Below are 18,632 nucleotides of genomic sequence, written 5' to 3'. Positions count from 1 at the left end.
ACAAGCTGTACATTAATGTTGTATAATGTAATTTTATTGTGGAAAAACACCCTGTTGTCTGAAAGTCATGACGTAAAGTTGTTTGTAGATTGTCTCAAAAATCTAATGAAAACATTGTTGTTAATGAGTTTAAAATGAATAGTTAGTGGATAATCTTCCATCGGGGGTATGCTGGCAAAAGTGTGATACACAGTACAGAGCTACACATATAAAGTGGATGTTGTATGATCCATTATTGATACGCCTGTCATTGAAATCAAACGGCATTTGACCTTCATTCTTGAAAATGACTCTCAAGAAACTGTGACACTCAGAATTTGTGAAAAAATTAGAATAAACCACTAATTTAAAAGAAATTACAGGATGTCATACGTCTACTTTCATATTACCTTCACAGGGTATTGATATAAGATTGATATGGTAAAAATTTCATCCACATGTTGTTGTCTAAAAAAGTTCAAAATTCCAAAATTAGATCTATTTCAATTTTTAGGTCATCTGGACCCGAAGGGTCCGATGACCTATAGTCATCATGCTTCGTCCGTCGTCGTCCGCCGTGCGCCGTGCGCCGTCCGTAAACTTTTCATTCAAACGACTTCTTCTCAAATACTAGAAGGTCTAGGGGGCTAATACTTGGCACAGAGGATACTGGCATGGAGCTCTACCAAGTTTGTTCAAATGAATGACCTTGACCCACTTTAAAGGTCACAGGGGTCAAATATGTTAAAATCTTTAAACAACTTCTTCTCATTAACCAAAAGGCTCAGAGTGTAGATATTGGGCCTGTGACATGCTGGGATGAAGGACTACCAAGTTTGTTCAAATGAATGACCTTGAACCACTTTAAAGGTCACAGGGGTCAAATATGTTAAAATCTTTAAACAACTTCTTCTCAATAACCAAAAGGCTCAGATTGCTGATATTGTGCCTGTGGCATGCTGGGATGAAGGGCTATCAAGTTTGTTTAAATGAATGACCTTGAACAACTTTCAAGGTCACAGGGGTCAAATATGTCAAAATCTTTAAATAACTTCTTCTCAAATACTAGAAGGCCTAGGGGGCTAATACTTGGCCCATAGCATGCTGGCATGGAGCCCTACAATGTTTGTTCAAATGAATGACCTTGGCCCACTTTCAAGGTCACAGGGGTCAAATATGTTAAAATATACAAAGGACTTCATCTCAATAAGCAAAAGTCTATGAGTGCCGATATTGGGTCTGTAGCATGCTGGGAGGAAAGGCTACCAAGTTTATTTAAATGAATGACCTTGAACAACTTTCAAGGTCGCAGGGGTCAAATATGTCAAAATCTTTAAATAACTTCTTCTCAAATACTAGAAGGCCTAGGGGGCTAATACTTGGCCCATAGCATGCTGGCATGGAGCCCTACAAAGTTTGTTCAAATGAATGACCTAGGCCCACTTTCAAGGTCACAGGGGTCAAATATGTTAAAATATACAAAGGACTTCATCTCAATAAGCAAAAGTCTATGAGTGCCGATATTGGGTCTGTAGCATGCTGGGAGGAAAGGCTACCAAGTTTATTCAAATGAATGACCTCAACCCACTTTCAAGGTCACAGGGGTCAAATATGTTAAAATCTTTAAACAACTTCTTCTCATTAACCAAAAGGCTCAGAGTGTAGATATTGGGCCTGTGACATGCTGGTATGAAGGACTACCAAGTTTGTTCAAATGAATGACCTTGAACCACTTTAAAGGTCACAGGGGTCAAATATGTTAAAATCTTTAAACAACTTCTTCTCAATAACCAAAAGGCTCAGATTGCTGATATTGTGCCTGTGGCATGCTGGGATGAAGGGCTATCAAGTTTGTTTAAATGAATGACCTTGAACAACTTTCAAGGTCACGGGTCAAATATGTCAAAATCTTTAAATAACTTCTTCTCAAATACTAGAAGGCCTAGGGGGCTAATACTTGGCCCATAGCATGCTGGCATGGAGCCCTACAAAGTTTGTTCAAATGAATGACCTTGGCCCACTTTCAAGGTCACAGGGGTCAAATATGTTAAAATATACAAAGGACTTCATCTCAATAAGCAAAAGTCTATGAGTGCCGATATTGGGTCTGTAGCATGCTGGGAGGAAAGGCTACCAAGTTTATTTAAATGAATGACCTTGAACAACTTTCAAGGTCGCAGGGGTCAAATATGTCAAAATCTTTAAATAACTTCTTCTCAAATACTAGAAGGCCTAGGGGGCTAATACTTGACCCATAGCATGCTGGCATGGAGCCCTACAAAGTATGTTCTTCTTCTTCTCTCTCTCTCTCTCTCTCTCTCTCTCTCTCTCTCTCTCTCTCTCTCTCTCTCTCTCTCTCTCTCTCTCTCTCTCTCTCTCTCTCTCTTCAAATGAATGACCTTGGCCCACTTTCAAGGTCACAGGGGTCAAATATGTTAAAATATACAAAGGACTTCATCTCAATAAGCAAAAGTCTATGAGTGCCGATATTGGGTCTGTAGCATGCTGGGAGGAAAGGCTACCAAGTTTATTCAAATGAATACAACCCACTTTCAAGGTCACAGGGGTCAAATATGTTAAAATCTTTAAACAACTTCTTCTCAATAACCAAAAGGCTCAGATTGCTGATATTGTGCCTGTGGCATGCTGGGATGAAGGGCTATCAAGTTTGTTTAAATGAATGACCTTGAACAACTTTCAAGGTCACAGGGGTCAAATATGTCAAAATCTTTAAATAACTTCTTCTCAAATACTAGAAGGCCTAGGGGGCTAATACTTGGCCCATAGCATGCTGGCATGGAGCCCTACAAAGTTTGTTCAAATGAATGACCTTGGCCTACATTCAAGGTCACAGTGGTCAAATATGTTAAAATATACAAAGGATTTCATCTCAATAAGCAAAAGTCTATGAGTGCCGATATTGGGTCTGTAGCATGCTGGGAGGAAAGGTTACCAAGTTTATTTAAATGAATGACCTTGAACAACTTTCAAGGTCGCAGGGGTCAAATATGTCAAAATCTTTAAATAACTTCTTCTCAAATACTAGAAGGCCTAGGGGGCTAATACTTGGCCCATAGCATGCTGGCATGGAGCCCTACAAAGTTTGTTCAAATGAATGACCTTGGCCCACTTTCAAGGTCACAGGGGTCAAATATGTTAAAATATACAAAGGACTTCATCTCAATAAGCAAAAGTCTATGAGTGCCGATATTGGGTCTGTAGCATGCTGGGAGGAAAGGCTACCAAGTTTATTCAAATGAATGACCTCAACCCACTTTCAAGGTCACAGGGGTCAAATATGTTAAAATATACAAACGACTTCTTCTCAACAAGCAAAAGTCCATGAGTGCTGATATTGGGCCTGTAAGATGCTTGGAGGAGAGGCTACCAAGTTTGTTCAAATGAATGACCTCAACCCACTTTCTAGGTTTGGCTTGCTTTTTGTCAGATGACCGTTAAGGCCCATGGGCCTCTTGTTCTAAGCTATTCACTTGCTGCAGACTGCTTCCTCCTGCTGGAAGAACAGCGACTAATTATAGCTTCTTGAGCGAATATAGACAAGCCAAAAAAGGGACAGTCTCGCCAAATTTTGCTGATAAATATGAGTTATTGAAAGTAGAAAAAACAATTCTGAAATAGGATAACCACAACATGTAAATGGAATGGTTCAAAAATGGCTGGAGAAATTCTATAATGCACAGGAAGATTTATATATCTTTGCTACGATTGTCAAGTGTCTTACTGCAGGAAAATCAATTCTGTCAGTGTATATCACACACAGGAAGACTCCTTACTATGTGGGTCAAAAGTTTACACGGTTATTCATAAAACAAAGACATGTCAGAATTTAATGAAAATCTTTTGATAAATAATGTGAACAGTGTGATATATTATATAACAAGACTTAAAGCCTATCGTTTTGACTTAAATAATTGTAGGGGTTTTCGTCTGATCTGAAAGAAAGTGCTGCTCTCAGAAATTCGTGTTGGAACAGTTTTGTATGACTATTTAGCTAGTTTTAACTGTTTTGGCAGAGTAAAAACTTAAAATATATCTTTGGCCGTCTGTCTGTCTGTCTGTCTATCTGTCTGTCCATTTATTTTTTTTAAAACTCACATCTGAATAAACGATGAAACAGAAATTTAACCTCCACCAGTAAATAGGATAAGGTCCATTGCTGGTTCTAAATAAAACTAAAATCTTTCATAATTTCAAAATGGTTGCTTATAGCAGCTATCTGGGAAATGTTGAAATTGCAATGTTATCATGGTTACAACTTGTTTTTGATTGGATTACGCTTAAGGTACAGGAACATCAGTAGTTAGTAAGAAATAGGTCCAATACAAATATAAAGTTGGCACTGAAGGATATTAAGACCCGTGTGACTTTCAAGATGGCTGCCAGCTTAAGTGAAAATTCATGGCTTCCTTATTTTTTGGGGCTATTTTTCATACTGAAATTGGACATTAACTTTTGGTTACAATTAGTCCACATGTGATCCTAAATCAATTCATACCATAGGGTAAACCTTGGATTCCTGATGGCCTTTATAACTGGGCAGAGGTACATACTTTTGGATAATTTGATTTAGAAAAAACTTTTATAGCTGTTACAAAAACCACTGAAAAATTTCATTGCTTGTGTTTGATACTAGATCACCATGGGAGCCATCTCACCATATTACTAGTGTCTCGGTGTAGTATATGTACTATCGGTAGTATAATGATAATTAAAGGGGAGATAACCTTCCTTCATTTGACAGTAGTCTTCCATGTGATATTTGTAAAAGATTTAAAATGCTCCCATCACTTTGCACTGCTAACACAGACTTTTGATGTAATCTTTTATTACACTCCTGGTCATACTTTTAACTCATTAAATTAGAGTGTTCTGCTTTAATCGTACTAAAATGTCAACTTTAGTGTTTCAGGATGATAGTTTTAAGAAAATTACACTTCCCGAAAAAAAAAGAAAAAATTTATTTCTGTTTTGTTTTATTCAATATAGGTAGAGTGTGTTTGGTGAAGTAAAGATTCCCAGGGGAGGGGGTTGGGGGTTAATGTGAGACTGGGGGCTAACAAGAAAAGGGTTTTGTAGTGACTGTGTTAAGGACAGAAAACATTTTCTGTATGACTTTGTACTTTGTGACCTGTAAGATTTTGACAGTATGAATTTACATTCCACTTTTCATGACTTAAACACATGAAATTATTACTTAACAGTATGCATAAAGTTGAACATGTAGCAGCTATCTGAAGAAACATCCGGATATTTTTAAATCATGAGAGATCTTGAAAATTATCCGGTTGAAGATACTATTTCCATTGTATCATAATACTTTGCCCAAGAACATTGGTCCACATTGATAATTATAAATGTCACCATTGAAAACTAAGTTAGACCTATCTCGATAAGTACAAATCCATTTTTCATGTTTAGCACTCAATGGCTAGTACACAAGTGAATGAAATATTTGTGTAAATGTTTATAGGCCTATTACAATAGTGTCTCACACACAGAACAAAGCTAGTCTGGTGTAATGGCAAAAATATTACATTAAGCTAAATCACTTCCTGTCTGTGTTTTAATCCGTTCAACCCAGAGTATCAAGCCACCTGCAAACCGGTTACAAAGAAAGTGCATACATGTAACTTTATCAGGACAAGATCTGTCACAAGGCCACTTGGTTTTGTTCTTATCAGAATTGTGCTTTTGCACTTCCTGTCCTTGCTCTGTTTAATTCTGTCCCTATCTTTAGAATCAAATGTTAAATCAGGACATAAATCTTCAGTCAACAGTGACATTTTCTTTCTGTTGAACAGATTGACATGTATGTGTACCTAAAGTTTATCAGTGTCTATGATCTCCTTACACAAACCCCTTTCCATCTCTTCTCCATCTTACTTGTTTCCATCCCCTCTCATCCCCTTTTCCCTCGCTGACTCCATTCCCTGTTTTATTTTCACCTCCATTCTGAAACTAATTTTCAGTCTCACTTCCTATCCCCTACCCCTTCCCCATCCTTTGACAACCTCTATCCCCACCCATCCCCCTTCCCCCTACCCTTCCCTAGTACCTCCTCATATCCATCCCCACTCATCCCTCACCTCCACTCACTCTCATACACTTCCACTATACCCCTTCCACATCTCCACTCCCATCCCAACCCCCCACCCCCCACCCCCACCCCCATCCTCACCCTTTCTTTATAAAATCTGTACCCTAATCTCCAACTCAAGACCAGCCCTGAGGCTGAGTCCATCACTATAATGAATAATACATTAAGTCAACTTGAGGAAATCTAACTAAAGCTATTGGACCATTCACCCAGCCGTCTCTGAACTGTATGGTATTGTGTAGAACATACAAACATTAATAATAGAATTTTCATCAATGCAGACAGAGTGGATCATCCTTACCCACAACATCTTAAAATGTTTTTCTACAGCTGTTTTAAATGTTATAGGTAAAGGAAGAAAGATAACTCATACACGATACACAAATTGAATGTTGGATGTGATAAAGATTGTAAACTTACAATCATCAATCAACTGAATATGGATTTTAATGTTTACAATTAATGTTTTACTAGTAAACATAGATTAACTTTCAAATACATTTCAATGTAAACTTAATCTACATCAAACATACAGGTTGATAATTCTCAATTCCAAAGAACAGGAATATGGAAGTCTTGCAGGTTTTGACTGTTCATCTGTAACAGTATTGGGACTGTTCCCAATGGCACCCCTTGTCTGAGGCCAATGTCTGGTGGTAACTTGGAAATGTAGACAGACCCCCTGGGAAGGGGATATTTTTTGTTCTCTCCTGAAACAGATGATGACCTCGTGCATTTCTGTGATATTTAATGCCCGTTTTTAGATGCATGTCCAATAACGACAGAAATGTGACGAGTTTTGGAGTCTAGGTCATAAAAATATTGATGTCCCATCTGTGTGATAAAAAAAAATGAACGTGATCATCCTCTCACCCTAATGTTTCAACATTTGTCTCTGAATTCCCTTTAGCTGGACCGGTTCATCGTAAAATGAAGGGGCTGGAGATTTAATATCATGATATGCATATTAATGATGATATTAAGTTTTTTGAAAAGTTTTATATTTGGCTGTCATGTCGACTTGTCAAATTAGGTCGTAAAGATGTCAGATGATAATGCCTTGTAATAATGGACATTGTTTTGTAAAATAAAGTGGCTTTTAGAGAAATTTGTGGAATGTCTGTAGTTTTAATCAACATGCTGAATTCTTTATCAACCTTGAATTCTTTCACAGGATTATTGAACCCTTTATTCATTTTACATTGTGAAGTTACGAAGAAAACTGATAATTTAGCTTATGTTGTATTGTCTGCAGAGTGCCATAAAGAATCTTGGAAATCTATTATCAGACATACAATGTAGGTCTAGACAATAAATCTGTCAGAGGCTTCAAAATTGTTTTCAAAAGAGAATGTTCATCTTCTAGTTTTGAAGAACAGCATTAGAGACGGCATGGCTTAATCGTACAGTCTTTGCCTACATAACCTCAAGCGATGAATTGAGGTGCATGTTTCTACTCTGATCCTACCCTCGACTCAGTAATTCACTCTGAATGGCATGTGAAGGGCCTCCTGTGTGTTGTTCAGTGTGGAACTCACCATCTACTACCTGGAGACCCAGCCTCCAAATGATCCTGGTTTTTCATGAGGCCTGCAACTTTTAATCGATTAATCCTTCCATATTTCTAAATATTTAAACAAGGCATCATAAATAAAAATGTTTCATAAACTGTCTTAAAATTAAATTTTATCAACAATGGTTTCACTCCATGTCACTTTTGTTTCAACATCAAAAGAGGGTATGTGACACCTGGAAGAGACTAAGTCACAAATGAAAAATTGAAAACTACAGCCAATCACAGCAAGACGTTATAACATCTATGTTCATAACACAGTGTAAAATGTTATGGGTACAATATCATAATGACAACAGAGTAGATATGTAATTATCATTTGGTGAGTGAAGAGCAGGTCTTTCTATCTCCCACCAGTAAAGGGTGACTAAGTCAGCCAAAAGTTTCACACCCTTGTGAAATCAGCACACCGTACAATGAAGATTACAATTTGAGGAGAGAAATAGTATATTACATCATTTTTTGTTTGCTAAAATCAGTTTTTACTACCAGAGACTAAGTAATTGTTCTAAAATAAATGACAACAATTAAAAGATATGGCTGCTCAGCACCATTTGTCAAGGGTATGACTTTAACACCTCTTTAGAAAGGAGAGCTGCTCGAACATCACCCATGCATGCATTGAGTTTCCATTCTTTTGTGAACTCCTCTTTCTTCGGGGTTGTTTCCTGTGCTAGTAGTAACACACTGATGTCAATTCCCTTCTGTCATGAATGAAGTTTCTTTACGATGTGGAGGCCGAAGACAATTTCTTGACTTTACTTCCTAACCATATCTTGCTTTCACTGGAATTTTACAAAGATGTAATGGTTACCGTAAATTTTCAATTACACGCTCAAAAAAATCCAACTATGTTGTCATAAATCTCGGAGGCGACATCACCGATCACCTGGCTAAGGAAGAGCTAGTTAAGACCACAGAGGAATTAGAAATTTCTTCTATGCAGCTGTTCGCTGTTTAATGTGTTAGAGTTTTTCTGTTTTAATTAGCTAATCCTTTGTCTCAAGCTCCTCCAGTTAATATTTAATTGATGAATGCTATTCTCGTGAGGAAATTGAACATTATTTTCCACACCACCACAGTTATTTTTTTCAAAAAATTGAGGAGACTATCACAGTGAAAACCATGAATAACAACAATAAAAATGACAAATTATAGATAATTATCCATGCGAAGGGAGATTTTATAACACTCCTCAACAGTGTAGCATGTTAATAAGAGGTGTTGAATCATTTTCATCAGGTGTTGGTTTCAACAGCATGGTGGTCATTTTAAATAGGGGATCGCTCTGTCAGGTCAGAGGTGATGGTCAGTTTATACTGGAGATCACTGTCAGGTCAGAGGTGATGGTCAGTTTATACTAGAGATCACAGTCAGGTCAGAGGTGATGGTCAGTTTATACTGGAGATCACAGTCAGGTCAGAGGTGATGGTCAGTTTATACTGGAGATCACTGTCAGGTCAGAGGTGATGGTAAGTTTATACTGGGAATCACTGTCAGGTCAGAGCCGATGGTCAGTTTATACTGGGGGTCACTGTCAGGTCAGAGGTGATGGTCAGTTTATACTGGGAATCACTGTCAGGTCAGAGGTGATGGTCAGTTTATACTGGAGATCACAGTCAGGTCAGAGGTGATGGTAAGTTTATACTGGAGATCACAGTCAGGTCAGAGGTGATGGTCAGTTTATACTAGAGATCACTGTCAGGTCAGAGGTGATGGTCAGTTTATACTGGAGATTACTCTCAGGTCACAGGTGATGGTCAGTTTATACTGGGAATCACTGTCAGGTCAGAGCCGATGGTCAGTTTATACTGGGGGTCACTGTCAGGTCACAGGGGATGGTAAGTTTATACTGGAGATCACTGTCAGGTCAGAGGTGATGGTCAGTTTATACTGGAGATCACTGTCAGGTCAGAGGTGATGGTCAGTTTATACTGGAGATCACTGTCAGGTCAGAGGTGATGGTCAGTTTATACTGGAGATCACTGTCAGGTCAGAGAAAGTGGTCAGCAACAGTACATATAAGCTTGATTGCCAATGGTTTATCCAAGTACCATAAAATCTTATATACAAATGTACATGTATCAATATTTGATGTTATTTCTGTGTACAAGGTGGAGAGGTACACATGGCCTTACAGTCACTGGTTATTAAAAGTGAGTCAGATCTGTAAGTCTTTCAAGCTTCACCAATAAACAAAACAAATACCAATGAAAACAATAAATCACCAGCAGCACCTTTTGTTTTCGAGGGGGAAAAAAATTTGTATGAAATATAACATGTTAATATCCTGAATTTGAAGGACATAAATTAACAGCTTGTCAAAAACAAGATAACAACCTATCAGCCTACGGTCACATCCGAGTCCTGTTGATCTGCTAATTAACTTGTTCTCTCCGGGGGCTAATTGACTCGTCTTTGTCACTTGGATCAATATCATTGTCTCCCCTTCCACGGCATAGTATACGGGATTGCTGTAGTCCACCACCTAGAGTTGAATACACTGACACCTTTTGAGTCAGAGTTTCGGTTGAGTCATATCCTACTGCGTTGGTATTGCGGACATGTAGTTATTCTGGTAGAGAGATTCTGATCTAGGTCACAACAGTGTTTGAATTAAATATGAAAGCATGTGTTGAGAGCAGCTAGGTCAGATGGGCATTCAGTTATGTTAGTGTATATACATTTGAACACCTCATATTGAACACCTTAACTTTCTGTTTGGTTATGGTAGTTAAATATAGTTGATATGCATCAGGTGAGATTCATACACACTATCAATCCCCAACTTTGTTTGAATTGTAACCAGTATGTAAATTGATTTGTGTAATTTGGTGTCAAGAACACACATCCATATCAGATCAATGTTTGAATTAAGTGTACATTACAGAACTCTGTACACTTAATCATGGAACGTAAACATTAAGGTTACCTTGAAGTTCTAACACATGTTACATATATTAATTAAGTATTGACAGAAACATTTGCTTTTTATGTATTCAATAATTATTTACATTTGTACACAGTTCCATGTATAATACAGTTCTAGACTTACAATTCAAACCATTTCTTTACTTCTTTTGCATTTGATCATGCATTTTGTTTGTTGATTCAAAGCCATGCCAAAAAATCTTCGAAGCAAAGGGAAGGAAATTGATACTTCCATGCATACACGAAATCTAATTTATACACAAGTCAAGTCTGAACAAAGAGCATTATTATTACAGATAACATTAAAAGACATCTGCTTTATCCTGTGAAGTTAAAGCAACAAAGATGACAGAAAAGTGGAATTTCTATTGTCAGTTACAGTGTATATTATCTCATTGTCACTTTAAGGTCCAAGTATGCATGATGTCAAAGAATATGAAGGACATTTGAATAAAGATCATCAGTGCCCACAAGTCAGTAGTAAATGGCTTTTTTCACAAGCACTTAAGTTGGGGATCATCAAACTTTACACATGCTGGCTTGTGTGCCTCCCTTGAGAAGGTTTATGGTGACATATTGGAGAATGGTACTGGAATACACATCTGTTGTCTAGGGCGACCAGCCACTGCAGTCTTCCACAGAAATCCTCTTTGTCATTTGTAATTCTTCATCTTCATATCGCTACATGTGACAAATTTGAAATTAGGGAATGGCGCTATTGCCAATTAATGTAATTTGTCATATGTATGCAAATTAGTACCAGAGCGTGTTCAGACTTGTAATGAAGGATTTTCATAGCAAAAGAAAAGCTAAGGGCCCATAAAATCAAATCCGGAATTGTATATGAGTCAGGTTAGTCTCTATGGCTTTATTATACAAATGTTTTTCAAGTCCTCAGTTTAAAAGCTACCAACAGAGGCGTTCCAAGCTCACAAACTGTGGTCCCAATCGGTGTTAATGGGAGCTTTTAGCCACTGTAACTTCGTTATCTGTTACATCACCACGGTAATACTTGTTAGACTCTGATTGTATTTCAAGCGCAATTAACGACAAGCATGTGATCCTCTATCATCATAGCTTCTCAACGGAACTAAATAACAATTACATTAGTGCCGTAGAATTTTGTAAACAGTGTCATAATATTGCTATAAACTCCTTCGATCTTGTGGTTGACAGTCGATGTGGTAACTAGTTGAACATTCGTGATAGTAAACGATGATAAATACTGATTTCTTATATTATCATACTGTGATGTTGATAATTTGTTTTCACTCAACCAAGTAACATATTGTAGGTAAAATGAAAGTAATTAAAATCTCATTATAACACAAATCTGACTGCATCTACTAAAGAACCTATACATATAATCTGATCACTTTATTTTTAGAAACCTATTTAAACCAGCTTCTACCTTTAATGCATAGATATTAAGTGATTCCTCTCAATTACTTGTCAATTTTAATAGCTTTTTGTGATTAAAAAAAAATCCAAATTATTTTATAGAATTTGATATAGAATATCAGTATCATGCATTTTATAAAATTTGCATAAACATGTAAACAACCTTCCTACCAATCCTAATGTTTTTTGCTTATGAAAATAAATTTTGAATATATTTCTTAATTAACACGTGTGTTGACATGTTCCCAATTCTCTGACAAATGAACTGATCAACCAGTTATAATCAAGGTATTTAGTTTTAAATTACTTCAATCTAGTCTTAGATATTGGATATCATTATTGCATCATAATACACATTCCGGCAGACCTGATCATCAAATTTGAAATCCAAGTCACAATTAACAATAAAGATTATTCTTTGCCGCTTGAATTTAATTCCATCAGTTGTACAGATTTTATACAATGACAACTGTGGTGGAGGATGGTGTTGGATTAGACTGGCATTTCTCACTTTACTGTACATTCAGCGAGACATGATAGCTTAAAGTATAATTACTATCATGTAGTAATGGATCCATTGAGAGCTACAATAATAATGTCCACATGCCTGATTTCCTGAACAGATACACTAATTCTACATTAAGGATTTCCCTGTTTCATAATTATATTCTGCCAGGTCCACAGTGATCTTCTAGGGTTTTCTTAACAGACATTTGAATATAAAAATGTTGCCATTACACAGACAAAAAATGATTAAATATATATTTTTTTTTAAATTTTTCTGTCTTTGTTTCGATATTGTTTGTGTCATTGTTGATAATTTGCATTTGTAATGAACAGAGTAAACATGTTAAGGAACATCATAGCTGTTTTGTATTGATTAATATGAATTAGTTGAGCAGACTCTTTAAGAGGAAGTGTTGTGTTCATGATAAAGTTATTTACATTGCACATTTCTTGTGGTTAGAACTGTTATTTGTTAGAGTTGTAGGTAAATTGTCTGTATATATGAAATGTTAATTGAGATACAGGTTAATATCCAAGGGCCTTTTTGGTTGAAATTATCTTACACTAAAGCCAATTTCCAATATCTTGAAATTATCCTCTTGAAAATTTTCTTTCAAAAATGGGGCAAAATTGTCCCTTTCCAATTCAGTGGGGGGAAAAAAGTCCTGAATTGTGAACAGGAATACTTATAGTCAAAATTATTCAAATTTATGTAAAAATTTTGTGAAACTTTAACAAATGTTTTAAAACTGAGGCAAACATTATTTAGATTACTTGAAGTTTTTTTCATTCCATCATAAATGTTGAAAACTTGTGATGAATGGGTGTCTTATTTGTATTTTGCAGAGGTTGCCATTCAAATTCCACCAAACAACAAAGATGCCATCCAAGGGGATAATATCAAATTCATCTGTAAGGTCCATCCTGACATCCAGAACTTTCACATGAAATGGAAACATAACAGTGTCGCTATAGATACATCCTCCAATGTGGAAAAATATAAGGAAATGGAAAACGGACAAATTTTCTTCATTCGTAATGTTGACCGCTACGATTCTGGAACATACACATGTGTTGCTACATCTGGCAGTGATAAAGACCGGGCATCTGCAACATTAACCATAAAAAGTAAATATTGGAATTATTACCAGTAACAGTAAATACAGTTGGACCCCATTTAAATTATTTCATCTGTCAAGCCCAAACTTTTCACCTAAATAAAAAAAAAATTTTATCGGTCCTGCTGACTTCAAAATAATAAAGTTCGACTGTATTTATTTTCATCAGTAGATTTTGTTTTAGTTATCAGTAACATTGACCAGCAAGCTTGACCACCAATAACCTTCATTTTATCATGAAAAGATTGACAAAAACTGACATGCCACTGAATTGATCTCTTACATGTGTAGTGGTTCCTTAATCTTTAACATGTCATGTGATCCCTTAGCTTCAACATGTCATGTGATCCATTAATTTTAACAAGTCATGTGGTCTCTTAACTTTAACATGTAATGTGATTTTTAACAAGTCTAGTGATCCCTTAAATTTAACATGTCATTTGATCCCTAAACAAGTGTACTGATTCCTTGATATTATTATCTTTGATATTCCATAATTTTGAAATGTCATGTGATCCATTAACTTTAACATGTCATGTGATCCTTTAACTTTAACATGTCATGTGATCCTTTAACTTAAACATGTCATATGATCCACTAACTTAAACATGTCATATGATCCACTAACTTAAACATGTCATATGATCCTTTAACTTTAACATGTCATGTGATCCCTTAACTTTAATATGTCATGTGATTTTTAACAAGTCTAGTGATTCCTTAATTTTGATATATTTTGGATTCAAAAATTTTAACATGTCATGTGATCTCCTAACTTTAACATGTAATGTGATCCCTTAACAAGTCTACTTATTCCTTGATTTTAATATCTTTGGGATTCCCTAATTTTAACATGTGACATGATCCCTTAACTAGCGTTTGATAGAGTTTCCCTTAAAAAATTATTTAAAGCCGCAGAACTGATTTGAGATCTATGTAATATAAACATGAAATCTTGTTAACGCTATTTCTATTAAGAGTTGTTATGTGTCATCTCAACTTTTATCCCAAGGCCGAAAGAGGAGAATAGAACGTCTTCTCATTATTTCTGAAGCCCTTAAAATCCATCATTAATGAGATATACAGTGTTACAAGGGACCAGTGATGCTAGATTTTTTTTGATGAGGTAACATTGAGCATTAAATTTTACGACACAGACAATCCAATTGGTGTCCTTGCATATTTGACACTTGTTCCACTTAAGGCACCATGGGGACTGTGAAATGTGGAGGCTCATGCACAATTGGAATCATTGTTTAGAATTTGTAACAATAGTATTGCAGCTGCTAGGGGAGAATTTTCTCTGCCCTGATCTCATAAACGTAAAAGTTTCATATGAGTCAGACCAAGTCACTCAGTTAAAGTTTATAGCTTTAAAAAGGGTTGTCTACAAAATAGGAAGACTGGTTTTACATAAAAGGTAATCATAAATTACAATTGCTACAACTTTATGCCAGTTTCTTTCAAAAAACAACATATGTTTTAAAAGGATAATTTTTCTTGTTTAAAATCTAATTTATGATTGGTGAAAAAGCCCCAACACTGGTTCAGTGATTCAGTTTAACGTTAATAGAAATTTTAGTGGAATTGTGGACTGTCATTCATGTTTCTGGAAGGTTTACAGTGTTTTGATATTTATCTACAAGGCAATCCTATTGTATGACAAAGTACAGCACTCTATAGACTATAACTATTTTATATTACGTAGTAGTGGTCCTATGGAACATCAGCGCTTACAGGAATTGATCTGATTCTTAGAAATGCTTGACAGCAGTGGACATTCGATGCCAAGAGCTCTTTTACCATAGTCTTTACTTTGAGACCTGCTTCACAGTTATCTGCAAACCCCGACCAGAAATACCACAACTTGGATAATTCTTTAATTGTACCCCTGCATCTTGTAGTGGACTGGATTAGATTAATGAATGGAAGATTCATTTACGAACATTGGGGGTTGCTTGATTTCAGAAAGAAATCAGGAAAGAAAACATAACCTTAATCCACTCTGTTGGATTATGCCAGGAATATTTTGTTTCAAAACAAATGTGTGGGTTTCATGTTTTCAATAAAAACTTCCTCTGGTTGCCATAGCAAAAAAGGTCCTGGTTCCACCTGATTTGATCACTCAGGACTTCATTGTTTGGGGACAGTTGTTGATGCATTTGAGATGTTGTGAGAAACAATAAAATTGACAGTTTAAAACTAAACCAGATCTCCTACCACTCAATCAGTGTCTGGTTAGCATGGGGAAAACACTGCACTCTGTTTTTTAGTGTAATATTGAAATGGCACTACGTTCATGGTCTGTCATCTGCCCATTTGTTATTAAGCAATTTTTTTTCTCACTATTTTTTGAGAAGTGCTGGATGGATCTCTCTTAAATTTCATATGTAGGTTTCCCTTGGTCCCTTGTCATGCCCATTGGATTTTGGGTTTGATCAGAATCACAAATGGCAAAATAGGCAGCCATCTTGGATTTTTACATTGAAGTTTGTTATTGCTATCGTTCTCAAATTCCATTGATCCCCTAGTCATGCCCATTTCACTTTGGGACTGATCAGGAAAGTAAAGGAAAGTAAAATGGCCAGTAGGCAGCCATCTTAGATTTTGACTTTTAAAGTTTGTTATCGTAAAGTTGTTATTGTTGTTCTCTCTCAAATTTCATAGGTGTAGGTTCTCCTTGGTCCCTAATTGTGCCCGTTTGATTTTGGAACTGATCAAAAAAAAGCAAAATGGACAGCAGGCACCCTCTTGGATTTGACAGTTAAAAATTATTAACACTATTTCTGCAAAGGAATGTTCAAATTTCTTATCAGTAAGAGCAAAAACAGAGAAGAGAAAATAAGGGAAAACATCCAGCTTTCAAAGAACAAACAATGATGTGCACCTATATCCCTCTGCAATCTCTTGTGATGGAAAATATGTTCCCACAAAGTGAAATGATTACCTGATATCAGAAGAAAAGTGAAAGACAAAAGTTAATTTTTTTATATAATTGAAAGTAATACTTTTTTTCTTTCATTTCTTAATTTGTTTTACTTTGTTTACTTTGAATATTGTATAATATGTGGTGGTAAGATATGTCAGTCAGGAACAATACACTGACAAAGTCACTCTAAACAGTCTAAATAGAGACTGTTTTTGAACAACGGGTTCAACTGTATATACAGAGAAAGCCACTCTAACATTACAGAGGGAATATATTTAGTAGTGAAACTGGACGGGATTGATTGTCAGCAACCAGGTTAGGCCCATTTGAATTTGTAGAGTTTGAAGGGTTCTGGGTTTGAGTCCTGCGTTTTCCTGTTCCTATTACAAATTTGATGCCATGTATGAAACTCTTCTTATAACTTGTATTCAGTGTTTTTAATCATTTCTTATATGAATGAATTATCTATTTTACAGCTACTCCAGACCCTCCTTCTAGAGTGGAAATTGTGTCCTGTTCTGGACTCATGGTAGAACTGTCCTGGGATGCCGGAGGTGATGGTGGCTCCAGTGTAATATCATATCTTACTCAATTCAACACTTCAGACAATCCAAACTTTTGGAATAACTATTATGAAGAGATTCAGGGAGAAAAAACGACAGGTATTGTGAACCTGTCACCGTGGGGAGAATACTCATTTAGGATGTTAGCAAGAAACATTATTGGTTACAGTGAACCAAGTCAGCCCACACATTCATCTTGTTCAACGCCACCTGACCATCCGGGCGGAAATCCTAAAAATGTCCGCACACTCACTCATAAGAAGAAAAAGTTGATCATTGCATGGATGGTAAGTTTGGTAAATTATTCACTTGCAGGTTTTGTGAACATTCTGTATAGTATTGAGGCAACAAAGTCGTACAGGACATCTGGGGCTGCTGTATACGTGTTTATGTATGTATATAATGTATTTTGTAACTACACTGGACTGCTTGAATTGTGTTTTGGGATATACTGTTTAATAACAATTTGCATCTAGAAATACTTAAAAATGGTGTTAAAAAGTCTAGAAATAAATAGCTAGGACTATCAGAACCAAAACTCTTACTTGGAAGAAAGCTGCACTTCTGTACTTATAGAAAGATGGAAAGATCTATAATTATACGGACTTTAAATTCTGGTGACCTCTTCTGTCTGTTTAAACCTCTAATTTTCATTGATAAATACTGAAATTCACTGGTATTCACTGATAAATAAAAATGTCTACCTCGTTCTATATTAGACAGTATATTTCAATGAACTGTAATTTACCAATGTCAATTCCGGGTCATAAAACATAGCATCCCAAGTCTTAAAATGTTTTTATGTAGACAGCTTTAAGAGATTAGAAACAGCAAAACGATACATTACATAAAACCTGACAAATCCTAAGGCTGTATACACTTTCAGTATTCTACATGTCAAACCTGTGAAGTTACCAAGGAAACTGCCTTGTCATCACTTCTGTTTCCAGATTCTCTCCAATATTGATAATTTGGAAAATGACATATCGTTTTTGTTATGTCATTTTCATTTCCCAAAGTGTAAGAAAGAAAATTAGTGGAAATGAGTTATTACACTTGAAAATGAAATTGTCGTGAGTAAGTACACGTAGTGTTCTTGAAGAGTTCTCTTCTGATGAAACATCTAATCAGTTTTCCCTGTGAAAACACTCTGACTTGATAAGATTTGTATTGTGATCACTTGGCAGTAGCTGCAGAGATCCATATTAACCGTCCAAGTCCTTCACCAACTGTTTGTATTGGAATAGCATGACAATAGTTAAGGATCCACATATTTGCCAAAGTCCTCCAACAATTCATACACAGTAGTTCTGTTTCTCATCAACATTTTCATCAATAATTCATTACAGTTGATTGTCTAGATTTACTTCAATTAGCAAGTAAATGTCACAGAGAAGGATAAAACATAACTTTATACTTAGGAGTAAGTTAGCCTTAACTCAGGTAAGACATTGGTCTAAAATTGCATAAAACTTATTTCAATTTTAATAAAATTTTGCATTAACTTTTGTAA

The 18,632-nt window shown here is 36.0% G+C and overlaps 1 protein-coding gene across 1 annotated transcript in view; it reads left to right on the top strand.

Annotated features, from left to right (window-relative positions):
* Positions 1-18,632, top strand: part of LOC132557987 (neuroglian-like) — a 108,654-nt gene that overhangs the window by 60,582 nt on the left and 29,440 nt on the right. Inside the window, exons 2-3 of the mRNA XM_060222518.1 lie at positions 13,356-13,637; positions 17,033-17,406. Coding sequence (XP_060078501.1) covers positions 13,356-13,637; positions 17,033-17,406 — 656 coding nt within the window. The remainder of the gene's footprint in view (positions 1-13,355; positions 13,638-17,032; positions 17,407-18,632) is intronic.

The sequence above is a fragment of the Ylistrum balloti genome, unplaced genomic scaffold (assembly GCF_031769215.1).
Source record: "Ylistrum balloti isolate Yb309-2 unplaced genomic scaffold, AGI_CSIRO_Ybal_v1 Utg370742, whole genome shotgun sequence".
NCBI lineage: Eukaryota > Metazoa > Mollusca > Bivalvia > Pectinida > Pectinidae > Ylistrum > Ylistrum balloti.
Note: the sequence above shows the minus strand (reverse complement) of the source record. Positions and strands in the feature narration are given on the sequence as shown.